Source organism: Benincasa hispida, chromosome 8 (genome assembly GCF_027475165.1).
Source record: "Benincasa hispida cultivar pf3 chromosome 8, pf3_genome.v1.1, whole genome shotgun sequence".
Classification (NCBI taxonomy): domain Eukaryota; kingdom Viridiplantae; phylum Streptophyta; class Magnoliopsida; order Cucurbitales; family Cucurbitaceae; genus Benincasa; species Benincasa hispida.
In genome coordinates this window covers 17,593,618-17,607,522 of record NC_143485.1, presented here as the reverse complement: position 1 = coordinate 17,607,522, position 13,905 = coordinate 17,593,618, and the positions used below count along the sequence as shown (strand labels likewise).

Sequence of the window (13,905 nt, the reverse complement as noted above, 5' to 3'; positions counted from 1 at the left end):
TTTATGTGGCATGATTTTAAAAGATTTGTTGATTAAATTTTGTATCATTTTATTAGTTGGTTTCTTAGAAAACTATGATATGGTTTTGAAGGTTTTGTTGAATTTTGTATGGTTTATTGATTGGTTAATTTGTCTGTGAGAGTGTTAAAACAGACTTTGTAGGGAGGTCAAAGTTTTGAGACACATTTCTAGTTGTAGGGAGGTCAAAGTTCTTGAGGTTCAAGCAATATGTGATGGGTTTGTTGCGGCATCAATTTGAGACCAATTCTAATCGATTCTGTCTCTCTGAAAGTGGGTTAAAGCTAATTAATTGGAACGACATTGATCTTACTGAAGTTTCAATCGACACATGCTTTAGGAGATATCTTTTTCTCTCATGTTTAGATGTTACCAATGTTCTAGCACACACCTTTGCGAAAAAGATCTTGGATGAGAGAGTTTCATTCACACTCCTTTTAACTATCCTTGAGTATCTCTTTACTAGTGTTTAGTGATGTTTAATATCTTTCCTTATAAAAAATCAAAACTCAAATGGATGAAATGAAAAAAAAATAAGATCCCGTTTTGTAACCATTTTATTTTTTGTTTTTGTTTTAAAAATTAAATTTGTGGACATTACTTCCACCTCCAAATTTCTACTTTTCACCAATGGTTTAAAAAACAAAGTTAAATTTTGAAAACTAAAAAAATAGTTTTCAAAATGTTTTTGTTTTTAGAATTTGGCTAAGAATTCAACCATTATACTTAAGAAAGATACAAATCGTTGTAAGAAATGTGGATGAATTAGTCTTAATTTAAAAAAATAAAAAATAAAAACAAAAAAATCAAATGATTACAAAATGGGGACTAAAAATTTAAATTGAGTCACTAAATTAAATATATAAAGGTAAAAAAAATCATGATCTTTTCCTAATTATTTATTAGGAACCACAAATATGTTTGTATTTTATTTATTTTCTTGATGATGAGTATATATAGATAGATAAATAAGATAAATAAGGTAAAAATAAGATAAGGAGAGGACATACATACAAGTTTTTTCTTTTTTTTTTTTTTTTTTGATGAGAATGTAACAAAATATCACCAAGAAAAACTCACACAAATAACTTGGCTAAAACATCTCTCTTATCACTTAATAGTTTATGAACAGAAAAAACAGGAAGAAATTGCTACATAACATAGGACAAGTACCATTCCTTTCATGTAATGTGAACATCCATCCTGGCCAAAAAAGAAAAGATGGTGAGACTTATGTCAAAACTACTTTTTTTTTTTTTTTTTTCCTCTCAAATTTTGACTTAGTTTTATAAAACAAAATTAGTATATTTATAAATTTAAGTTGAAACAATAGAATACAACAAGAATTAAGAGAAATTTTCAAAAATAAAAAAATAAGATAAACTATTTATACAAAATAACAAAATTTAGTCTTCTTTGATAGATGCTGATAGAGGTAGATAGAAGTCTATCAATGTTTATTAATGATAGAAACTGATAGAAGTCTATCATTGATACTATGTGATAGATACTGATAAAAGTCTATCAGTGTTTTCTTTCTGTAAATAATTTGACATTTTTTTTATATGTGAAAATTTTTCAAAAATTAAAATAGTTAACCAATTGAGACTTCCTTTTCTGTTTAAAAATGTAAGTGTAATCACTGATATTACAACTTGGTTTAAATATCATTTTGTTATATTTTAATCTTATAATTTTCTATAAATATTAAAATTGGTCTCTAACTACTAGGTCGATGGTTAATTTTTTTTTTAAAAAAAAAAAGTTCATATCAACCTTTCTTCTAATAAATTTTGGAAATACGACCTTATATGTCGACCTTCAATTGAATTATTATTATTATGCTGCAAAACTATATAAAAATACAATAAACTAAATTTTAACCGCATTTGAAAGTAATCGAACTAAAATGAAATGAATATGAAAAGCATAAAAGGATCATAATGAACTTAATTTTAAGGAGTAATAATGTGAAAAATACAATACCTGTAAAGTGAAGATGGTCAAGATGATGGTGAAGGCAAGAGAAGTTGTTTCAAGGATACCAAAATCAAGATCCATTTTGATGCCCATGCACCATCCAACATTCACACTCAAGGGCACCTTTGGAAATTACCATCAACAAAACAATTAGAAAATTAATGGTAACATTAATCTTTTTTGCTTTCTTCTTCAAGTAATTTACTTAATTTCAAATCTTAGGTTAAAAATTATAATGTTGATGATAATGTGTACTCTGTCATTGTCATTATCTACATTTAACAAAAATGACATTGTACGAAACAACTATCGCTAACTTAGGAATATGGTAAGAGATCACCAAAATTGGTCTCTTAGCTCTTCGTATGAAATAGACGTAACATCTTTACTTCAACATTAGGTGTTAAAATTAATACGTTTATTAAACTATGGGATTATACTATACAATTTTACAAAGTATGGTGATTAAAATCATGATTTTTTAAGTTTGCAATTAAGGACTAGTATAATTACCACAAATAGGGAAATTTGGGCTGCAGATCCCAAGGCTATCCCTAATGTTATATCCTACACAAGAAGCAAAAGGAAAATTTTAAAAAATATAGATAAATTTTTTGTTGTAAGTTTTTATTTTTGGGGGGTATATAATGTAAATATAAATACCAATTTGTTCTTGACAGCAAAAATAATTGATCCAGCATGTTCTGCTGCATTGCCCATAATTGGTAGCAAAATTATGCTTACAAACCTCACTGAAATTCCCCATGATTTTGATGCATCCTATGGTCAAAATTTATAATGTGTTAAGACAAAAAAATTCCTAATCCATTGCAAAAACCATCCTAAATATATTATTGATAGTTGTAATTATATACCTCCAAACATTAATGTTGTAATTATATACTTCCAAACATTAGAAATTGACCTATTAAACTTATCTACGCGATAAAATTGAACCATACCTAACTCATATAATTGTAAAAATTGTTTAAATTTGAGTGTTCACAATTTTTATCAAGGTCAAATTTCTACAACTGTTTTAAATTTTGAAGATCTAATTTCTAATGCTTAAGTTTGAGAGCTTAATTGTTACAATTGAAAATTTGAAGGTATAATTGTGAGTACCATTATATTTTAAGGGTGATTTTTACAATTTATCCGATTTTAAAATGTAAATACATATTACGCATCTTTTTTAAAAAATAATATATGAAAATTGACAATTATTTTATTTTTAATAAAATATCATTTTGGTCCTTATACTTTAAGTTTCTTTCCATTTTTTGTTGTTAGTTTATTCCAAAAAAGATAAGTTTTTAAAAATATATTCATTAGGGGTGGGCATGATAGACCGAAAAACTGGTCGGTCGCTTGGTATTAGTTTGGAAAATTTTCAAAAGAAAATTTCAAAGAATAAAATAACCAAACTGACCGACCACCACAGTCGAGATCGATTTGAACATTTACTAAACTGATCATAGTTGGTTTGGTGACGGTTTGGTCAGAAAACTGACTCCGACAGATCGATGCTCATCTCTATTTCATATAGTCTCTTTACTTACATAAAACTTATTATTATTATTTAATTTATTTCAATAAAAATTAAATCAGAATAACTAAATTTATGATTTACTGAGAGCATAGCTAAAATTACAATGACTAAAATATAATAGAATCCGAAGTAACAATTGACATTTTCTCTTCTTTCTCTCCCTTTTAATAATGGTCAAAATTAAACATAATGATAGTCGGTTAAGAGACATTCTTGTCCGTGGCTAATTAGTATTTTATTCAAAACAAAAATATGTTTAATTGAAATTGTTTATCAAAATATTTTCCTAAATATTCTATATTTTTAATGATGGTATTTAGATCTGTTTGATAACTATTTTATTTTTTATTTTTAAAAATTAAGCTTACAGACACTACTTATATCTCTAAATTTCTTCCTTTACCTACTGTTCACTAATTGTTTAAAAATCAAAAAATTGTTTTTGTTTTTGGAAGTTGCTAAAAATTCAACTATTGTAGTTAACAAAGATGCAAATCATGATAAGAAATGTGAATGATATAGGCTCAATTTAAAAAATAAATAAATAAATAAAATAACCAAACAAGACCTCAACAATAATAAATTTGAAGGAACTCAAGATAAAAAATAAAAATAAAAGAAAAGGAAGGAAAAGTTGATGTACCTCAATTGTTGCCACAATGTATTGTGATAAAATAGCTATGACTATGGTCATACCAACCAACCAAGCCAATGAGCTCCAAAATCCAACTACTGCCCTTTCTTCTTCATCCTCTTCCTCCTGTTTATTACAAAGATTTATTGTTAAACTTTATTAATTATGGAGAAAAATTCTTAGTTCTAATCGATTTATGTTAACTAATACTTTATGCCCCATTTGGTAACCATTTAGATTTTGGTTTTTATTTTAAAAAATTAAGTCTATTTCATCCATATTTCTTACGATAATTTGAATCTTTCAACTATAATAGTTGAATTCTTAGCCAAATTCCAAAAACAAAAACTTTTTGAAATTTACTTTTTTTAGTCCTCCAAATTTGGTTTGATTTTTTAAATCATTAGTGAAAAGTAGATAATAAAAGAAGAAATTTGAAAGTAGAAGTAGTTTTCATAGGCTTAATTTTCAAAAATTACCAAACGAGGCTTTATTTTTTTAATAACAAAAACTAAATACTTTAATTACTAGGAAAAAAATAAAAGCTACCTTACAACAGAACCAACCATGTAACCAAAATATAGTTAAATTGCACATTTTTATTTCGAAAAAATTAGAATTTAGTCCCTATAATTCTAAAAGTGAGGATTTAGTCTCGTTTAATAAAAATTTATAATAGAACTATTATGAGATTCTATCAAAGGACTAAATTTTAATTATAAATCATACTACTAAACGAAATCATTGAAACTAAATTTACAATTTAATCAGTAATTTATAATATAGTGAAAAAGTACTCTTAGTGTTAATTACGATCTCGACGTCACCTGTGGTAGACCGAAAAATTGGTGATGGGTTTTCAACTGGAAGAAGACATAAGCAATGTATGCTGTGAGCATTAGAAGGCTGCAAGTTCTTGATAATTGAAGTAGAGAAATGTCTGTTGAGATTTTTGGTGATGCAAATGTGAACATCAATGGCAACATTTGGCATAGCAATCCCAGCAGCAACAACACAGAGCTCACATTAGCCACTTTCTGTTAAATGGAGAAAAAAAAACGATTGCAAATCAACATTCTGTTTCTTGTTTTCGTTTGTTTTTTGAACGAAGTCATTATCGGTAAAAAATTTTAAAACTTAAACTCTCTGTGATAGTCATTTAGTTTTTTGTTTTTGAAAATCTAATTTCACTTATTAGTTTCATTGTATGGTTATAAAAAAAAAACATGCTTAAACACTATTTTATTTTTTGTTTTTGAATTTTAAAAATTAAGCGTGAAAATATTACACTTAGTGCTAGAAAATACTTACATTAGTCATATTTTGAAAACTAAAAATATTAGTTATTTACAAAAATTTGATCATAATTTTGAAATTTGACCTAGATTTCCATGTATATTTTTAAAACATATGAGACGCTTCAAATATGAATATATATATATATTTTAGTTCCTGAGTTTTTATAACATACTTTTTTTTAGTTCTGAAAATTTTCGAAAAGGTTTAAAAGGTCCCTCTGTTATTTTTATCGTTAACTACACTATCTTTTTTAGAAAATAAGTGAGGCACCCTTTTAAACCTATTTCGATAAACTTAAGAGACGAAAAATATGTGTTTTAAAAACTCAAGAGCCAAAGTGACTTGGGAGAGAAAATTCAAGAACAAAATGTAATTTTCTAAAAAAAAAAAAAGGAAAAACTATTGCAAGGAAACAAGTAACCATAATTTGCAAAAACGAAAACTAGAAATAAGCCGAGACTTGGTTTTTAAAAACTTTGTATAGAAAAACGAAATCGTTAACAAACCATATCATATTTGTTTTTTGTATTGGCTTACTAGGTTGAAAGTTTGTTGCTTGTTGAGATTGGATAAGCCACCAAAGAGAAGGGAGGTGCCAAGAACTAGAAGCAAATTGGAAAGAACAGAACCCAAAAGGGAAAACTTCAAGACATGGATTTTGTTTTGATGCAAAGCAAAAATTGCTATTATCAACTCTGTTGCATTCCCACATGTTGCATTCACTAGCCCACCAACTGCCATTCAAATTAAACATTTAATCAAATAACCAAAAAAAAAAAAAAAAAATTCCTAGTACCACAATAATATCTTTCATATGTCATAGAGCAAACATTTAAGAATAGTTTCGTGGGAATGAGAAGTGTCAAATTGTTAGAAGAAGTTAGTGATATATTAAAAACTTTTTTGAAAAATACCTAATCATCTCTAGATTTTGGTGGTTGTGTGCATGAAACTTTTCTTGTGACTTAGTATTGTAATGACATGACATGTTACTTTGACATAGAAAAACAAAATAGACAATTAAAAACATGTTTTTATAGACAATAACATCAATTTATGTTCATTTAGGTTTTCAACACATATATATGTGCGTGTGAGGTGGCAGATGATTAGATGTAGTCCCAAAATTGGGATGAACCAATATATTTTCGGTGTCGTACTATTTTTTCTATTCTCTTTATTATTTGGTAATTTTATATTTGTTAATCTTTAATTTGTGGAAGTGAGAATTTTTATATATAATTTAGTTTCCGTATTTTATTTATATCTAAATATAAATTTCCAACCGATGGCATCAAAATTTTTTTTTTTTTTATTTCAAGAGTCGTGGGATTATCAGAACCAAGAGGTTTCGAGGGAATCATGAAATTTGATGGAAAAATTTCGGACATTGGAAGATGCAAATTAAGGATTTTTGAACTTATAAAAAGTTGCATAAGACATTGAATGAGAGACCGAAAGGGATATCGGATGAAAATTGGGAGAACCTCAATGAAGAAGCAGTTGCAATCATCAAGATGTGTTTGCCATTGAACATTGGTAGTTTTGTAGCCAACAAGATTAATGCAGTGAAGTTGGTGGAAGTGCTTACAAATAGATATGAGAAACCATATACCAATAGTAAGACTTATCTTCTTACAAAGTATTTCAGCATGCAAATGACTGAGGATACTTATGTTAATTCCTATATTAATGAGGCTCGCTTTAACTAATCAGTTAAAATCTGTTAAGATAGAATTTACCGATGAGATGTATATTGTTTAGTTATTATATTTACCTGATAGTTGGGAGACCATGAAAATTGCAATATCTTATTCAATTAGGGATAATATTTTAAAGTTTTTAGAGATTTGTGATTTAGCTATATTTGAAGAAATTCATAGGAAAGACAGTAGCAAAGAATCTGTTGTATGTTCAGGTTTAGTAGTGACTAAAGGTAAATGTATAATAGACTCTGAAAATGATGGGTCAAGTAGCAGTCATAAAAAGTGGAAGAATAAGAATAAGGAGATAGAATGCTTTTAATATCACAAGAAAGGTCACTTAAAAAATCAATGCATGAAATTGGAAGAGGATTGGAAAAGAAAACAGGAGGTAAATCGGGTTGAAACGGAAGAAGTAATGATAAATCTAGTTGAAACTGATAAAGAATTAATTAGTGATGTCTATGCTTGTGTTGAGAGTAACACACAAATAGTAGCCACTCATATGAATGGACAATTGATAGTGCAGCTTCTGTACATATGGCTTCAGATGGAAGTCTATTCACATCTTTCACATCAAGACATCGCGGTCTAGTGAAGATGGGGAATGGTAGAGTTTCTAAAATTGTTGGTGGGAATATTAATCTGAAGATGGAGTGTGAAGAAAAGTTAGTACTACGAGATATTAGTTTTGTGCCTAGGATGAAAATAAATCTCATCTCTTTTGGCAAGTTGGATGATAAGGTTTACAGCGTTGTGAGTTTGGCAGTCACCAATGTAAACTCAAGTTAGAATCCCAAGTAGTGGCAGTTGGCCACATAAATTCTACAATATACAGTTATTGATTTAGTGTTGTTAAAGGATTAGAGAGACGTTGGATGTCAGTTAAAGTTATAGATGGTAGGTGTAGAGGTACAGTTTAGCCAACAGCAATAATAGCCAGTGTTCATCAGTCAAAGCAAGGTTCATCAGTTCAAAAGCAATTGGAAAGTTTGAGAGAGAAAGTTAATGGCTATCACGAACCCCCAATTATCAAACAGTCAAATAAATTGATGAAGTTGCGAAACGAATAAGGGCATCAAAGTAGAAGATCAAAGTAGTTACTAAGATCGAAGATAAAGTCTCTAGCTTGGTAGCAGGTTTGAAAGAAGGAGCCAAACCATTTATAGAATGTATCTTCTTCAAGAACAAGTGTTTAAGGCTGAAGAAGATGTCAGTTGGTACCACTTAGTTGAAGTGGGAGTACGTGACTATTCTTTATGTCTAGGGGACAGTTCCACATAGCTTGCCTATACCTCGAGGCAAGAACAGATGAGCTATAATTATTTTTCTGGTGGTTTCTTGTTTTATTATTTTGTTGATTTTACTGCTTTTATGTTGAAATGTGGAGTTTGCCAAGAAGATCAGAGATAACATTTGTAGTGGGATTTAGGTCTTGGAGTTTGTCAAGATGATGAGTTTCATTATAGTGGGAAGTAAGATTGTCATTTTATCTCCAATTGTGAGAATGTTGAAATTATAAAGACAAAATTCCATGGACACACATTATGAAAATTTATATACATAAGTGCAATTTTGACTTGGTCAAAACGGAAGGGAATTTCAATTGGTGAATTAAAGATTGGGCTTGGCCCATTTTATTTTCATTTAGGCTTGCAACACGCACGTGTGTGTGTGTGTGCAAAGTTTGAACGACAGGCCGGAAAAAAAACGGCGGCCGGAACAAAAAAGGGTCGAGCGGCAATTTTGGAGGACACTTGCGGCAGAAGACTTTGTGCGGCCTTTTGAAGATTTTTTTTCCTTCAGTTCGTTGCAGCTTGATTTATTTTGTGTTTTTCTTATTATTTATTTTAAATTATTGGCTTTTGGTATTATTTAGAAGAGAGAAGACTCGATGTAGTCCTGAACTTTGGGTGGACCAGTATATATTCGGTGTTGTTCTCTTTTTTTTTTTTCCTTTTCTTTATTATTTGGTAACGATATAATTGTTAGTCTTTTTTACTCTAATATGTGGAGTGAGAATGTTTAGATATAATTTGGTTTCCGCATTTTATTTATATCTAAGTAAAAATTTCCAACATCATTATACTAAATCATATCATATTTGTTCAATAGGTCTATCATCAGATCGTGCCATACAAACTTATGTAGAATTATAGTTCAAAATTCAACAAGTTGAAACTTCTTAGACTTTTGAAATTAAATCTAGGTAGTTTCTGGATTAAATTAGTGATCTAATTAAAATATGAAATTTTAAGAGTAAATATAGCCTATATGAAATTTTAAAAGTAAATATAGCCTTCAAAATTTTTGAAAAAAATTATAGCCTTCATCCCATAAACTAGAAAAAAAGATGTTTTCAAATATAAGAAAATGAACTAAAATATTTACAAATATAACAAAATTTCACTATCTATTGATAGACTGCTATAGATTACTATTTGTATATATATTTGTCACGATAGACATTGATAGTAGTCTATCGTAGATAAACTATAATATTTTTTTTTATTTGTAAATATTTTCAGTAATTTTATTATTTAAAATAAACAATCTCGTAAATGGACAATAGAAATTTTGAGTACCTGTGGGCCCTGTGAAGCATGCAATCTGCCTGAGATTTTTGAGCAAAGGAAGAGGAAGGAAAGGAAATTAGAAGAAAAGAAATCCATACAATGACAACTTTTAATTCATTTGGTTAAATTATTATTTTTGTTTGTATAATTTGAATTTTCGTTTTCATTTAGTTCTTATAATTTAAAGTATTTGAATTTAATTTTTGGACTACTACTTGCAATAAATCTTAATATCAGTTATTTGAAATTAATTTAAGAGAAAAAAAAACCAATGAATCTTAAAAAAACTAGTAGCATAACGAACAACATAGTGAACTTTTTAGTACGTTGACCACGAGAGAAAAACTAAAAAAGAAAGAGATAACTCCTAAATATCGAATATATATAGAACTAAAACAAATGTTTTAAAAATATAAAGGTTAAAATGAGAAAAAAATATATAAATTAAGATATCAAAGAAGAAAACATTTATCCATATTTATTAATATATTTATTGTTGCAAGAGTAATTTAAAAAGGCAAGCTAGAAAGGTAATTAGCGTCGTCCTTACTCAGTTAGAAAACTGACACGTTCTGCAAGTGGGGCCAGTCCAAGTAAGCTCAAACCAAATATCCATGTCTACGTGGCACAAATCACCATTAACTTAAGTCAAACTCCATTAAATAATATATTTAAAATATTATTTAAATGTTTAATGTTCTATCAAAAATTGAGGGAAAAAAAAAAACAAATTTAAACATTCTTGAAAAACAAAATAATATTACCTACCAAATTAGTAATCCATGGTTCAAACATCTATTATCTAAATTATCAAATTCTAAAACTTTGAATTTATAATAATAATAAAAACGATAAACGACGTATGTGGATTATTTTCCTCTTCACTTAAATGTGAATTTTCTATCTGGTTAGTGACATGTATTGATATTTAAAAATATATAGACTACAATAGTTAAAGTAAATAATTTTGACTTTTTATAAACTACAACAACAAGCATAACTATTTATGGTTATCATTTAAAAAAAAAAAAAAAAATTGAACGCATATATGAGAGATCTAAATCTATAATTTCTCGGTCAAGACCATACCTCTTAATTAATTGAGTTGTTTATCTCTTCACATTTAAGAAATGTTTCCATAATTATAAATAAAACTTGAAGATAACAAAAGTGTGTTTCTTTCACGTTTTCCAACTTTTTCAAAAGCATATATAGATATATTTTTTAAAAAATATATATATATCATTCTATCAATTTTACTTGTAAAATTTATAATAAATATAAAAAATGTAATGCAACATCACAATCATAATTATCTAATTAGATATTTGTTTTATGTAAAACATTTACTTTTAAAAATTCAAAATGTGAAATAAAAAGTGAGCCCAAATAGTTCCCATCTTTTTTTTTTTTTTTAATAAAAAGAATTATAAAAAATGTTGTTAAACTTTATATTTGTGTCAAAAAGATCTGGGAATTCTCAAAAGTTTAAAAAAATATTCTTAAACTTTTAAAAAAAATTAAAAAATATCCTTACAGTTAGTTTTCGATAGAAATTATTAGTGTTTTGTTTCAAAAATGTCATTGAACTTTATTTGACTATTAACGCACAGTTAACTACTAACTTACAACCTTGCTAAAACATTTAAGTTCTAAAGATCTTCTATGGTGCTTCCATTATTCCCTGTTTTGTTATAGTCTATATATTAACTGAAGTGTGTAGTTTTATTAAAAAAATAAAATTAGATAAATGAATACCAAACAATTAATGAAAAAGTAGGAGGGTATCAAATATGAGATGTGAGAAAAAAAATAGATAAGTAAGAGGATATTAACTTCTGTTTATATTTTTTGAATTTTTACTTTAAAGTTTTTTTTTTTTTTTTTTTTTTTTGAAGTTTTAGAGCATTTTCGAAAGTTTTGAAAGTTTAACACGAAGGGTATTTTTTATATATAATTTAGCATTTTTTTTCTTTTCATTTTAAAACAAATATGATTAAACTAAAAACTTAGTAATTCATCTTTGTACCCATTTATTAACCATTTAGTTTTTCTTTTAAAAATCAAGTTTATAAGTACTCTTTCTACCTCAGATTTCTTATTTTATTATCTACATTTTTTACTAATGTTTTAAAAAATAAAATTAAAATTTTAAAATTAAAAAAGTAGTTTTTAAAAACTTGTTTTTGTTTTCAAAATTTAACTAAGAATTCAACTCTCTTAACCTAAAAAAGATACCAATCATTGTAAGAAATTGCGAGAAAATAGACTTTATTTTCAAAAATCAAAAACAAAAAAATTAAATGATTATTAAACGGGTTTCAGACTTTCAATTTTAGTATTTTTTTAAATTCAACATTTTATTAGACAAAAAAAAATTGAAAATTTAGGATTCCACTCGCATAAATTTTAAATTTAATCTAATATATCAATTAATTTTTAAGAATTTCAAAATTGTTAGGAATTTATTAGACAAAAAATTTGATGATTTCGGCTCCGTTTGGTAATCGTTTGATTTTTTTTTTTTTTTTGAAAATTAAGTCTATAAATACTCTTCCACTTCTAAATTTCTTTATTTTGTTATCTACTTTTTTTTACCAATATTTTTCATCAAGTCAAATTTTTTAAAACTTAAAAAAATGATTTTTAATTTTTTTTTAATAATTTGACTAAGAATTCAACTCTTGTATCGAATAAAGATATGAATCTTGGTAAACAATGGAGAGAAAATATGTTTAATATTAAAATTAGAAAAAAAAAAATAATAAGTTACCAAACACGACTTCAAGAATCTACTAAACATTTTCTAATACTCAAAGATTAGAAAGATACAAATCTCATAACCAAAACTTGTATTTTAAGCAAAATGATGATGATGAAAAAAAAAAAAAAACAAATGTGCGATTTTTTTTCATCGAGAATTTATTATTTTTATTTTTATTTTTGTTAAAAGATTATTTTGGTTTCATACATTGTATTTTGTTATGATATTTGTAATACTTTCAAATATTTCCATTTTAGTTCCTATAAAATTATAAATTTACGATCCACTAAATTAAAAATTTATCAAAACTGTGTGGGGTGTGTTTGGTTCAATTTTTAGTTTAATTTTGAAAATAAATTATTTTAGAAAAATTTGAAAGATTTCACAATCACACAAAATAATTTTTAAAATAATCTAAAAATATAATTTAAATAATTTTTATCCATTTTTTAATAAAAATTATTTTTTTAAAAAGAAAACACTTTATTTCCCCTCTCGTGATCATTCAAATAAAATAAAAGATCATCTAAAAATATAATTTAAATAATTTTTAACCATTTTTTTAATAAAAATTATTTTTTTTAAAAGAAAACACTTTATTTCCCCTCTGGTGATCATTCAAATAAAATAAAAGATCATGAACCAAAATAATATCTTAATGGAAAAAATTAATTTAGAAAAAAGTTGAATTCTACAACTTGAAAAATACAAATGGCTTACTCTTCCAAAGCTGTAAAAATCCGCCGCCACAGCCAAAGGGATGGCCGGAAAAAGCACGGCGAGCTTCGTACCAAAAACCACTTTCACCAAATTTCCCCACAAATCTCTAACCAACCCAAACCTCACGGCCGCCGTCTCGCCACCTCCATCGATCTCCAAATCCCCAATTACCAGCGGCTCATTCAAACCCATGACACCAACCACGGCGGTGCTCCGGCGAAGGAGGAATTATCTTCAGGTGAAAATTAAAGAGGAGAGAGAAAGAGGAAATAAAATCTCATGAATGGTTTTTAGTGTGAAGAAAATAAAAAGAAAAATATTATTGAAGAAGGAAATTTCTGGGAAATTTCGATAACTTTGTTGCATTGCATGAGCATTACACATAGTTGTATTTGGGAGTTGGGAAGTGAATAGGTGGAAATTAGGAGGGGTTACCAAATATCATCAATAGCAATTTAATTCAAAACTGTGGTGACACTTAATTTACAACTTTTTTTTTTTTTTGTATAATATATGTTTGGTAAGTTTATTATTATTATTTTTAAAAACCAGGGTAGTTTTTGTCCCATTCCACGCCTTTTGTGAGACATTATATATATATATATATATATATATATATATATATATATTTGGCAGGAGTGAGGGATATTCATGGATTG

General features: G+C 27.1%; 1 protein-coding gene across 1 annotated transcript; it reads right to left on the bottom strand.

The window, feature by feature from the left end:
* Window positions 1-1,003: 1,003 nt before the first annotated feature.
* LOC120083753 (vacuolar cation/proton exchanger 3-like) lies at window positions 1,004-13,652 on the bottom strand. The gene is made up of 10 exons (XM_090316233.1): window positions 13,247-13,652; window positions 10,313-10,380; window positions 9,772-9,800; window positions 6,021-6,217; window positions 5,012-5,221; window positions 4,194-4,310; window positions 2,662-2,778; window positions 2,512-2,565; window positions 2,005-2,121; window positions 1,004-1,221 (listed from the first exon to the last, which is right to left on the bottom strand). Exons 1-10 carry the CDS (start codon window positions 13,436-13,438, stop codon window positions 1,141-1,143), a joined length of 1,182 nt encoding a protein of 393 aa, XP_090172359.1. The 5' UTR covers window positions 13,439-13,652; the 3' UTR covers window positions 1,004-1,140.
* Window positions 13,653-13,905: the final 253 nt, after the last annotated feature.

Coding starts and splice junctions, on each gene's coding strand:
- LOC120083753 (XM_090316233.1), bottom strand. CDS start 13,438: ATGGGTTTGAATGAGCCGCTGGTAATTGGGGATTTGGAGATCGATGGA. Junction 4,311..5,011: donor AATTTTTCGGTCTACCACAG/GTGACGTCGAGA, acceptor TGTAATAAACAG/GAGGAAGAGGATGAAGAAGA. Junction 2,122..2,511: donor CCCAAATTTCCCTATTTGTG/GTAATTATACTA, acceptor TAATTTCCAAAG/GTGCCCTTGAGTGTGAATGT.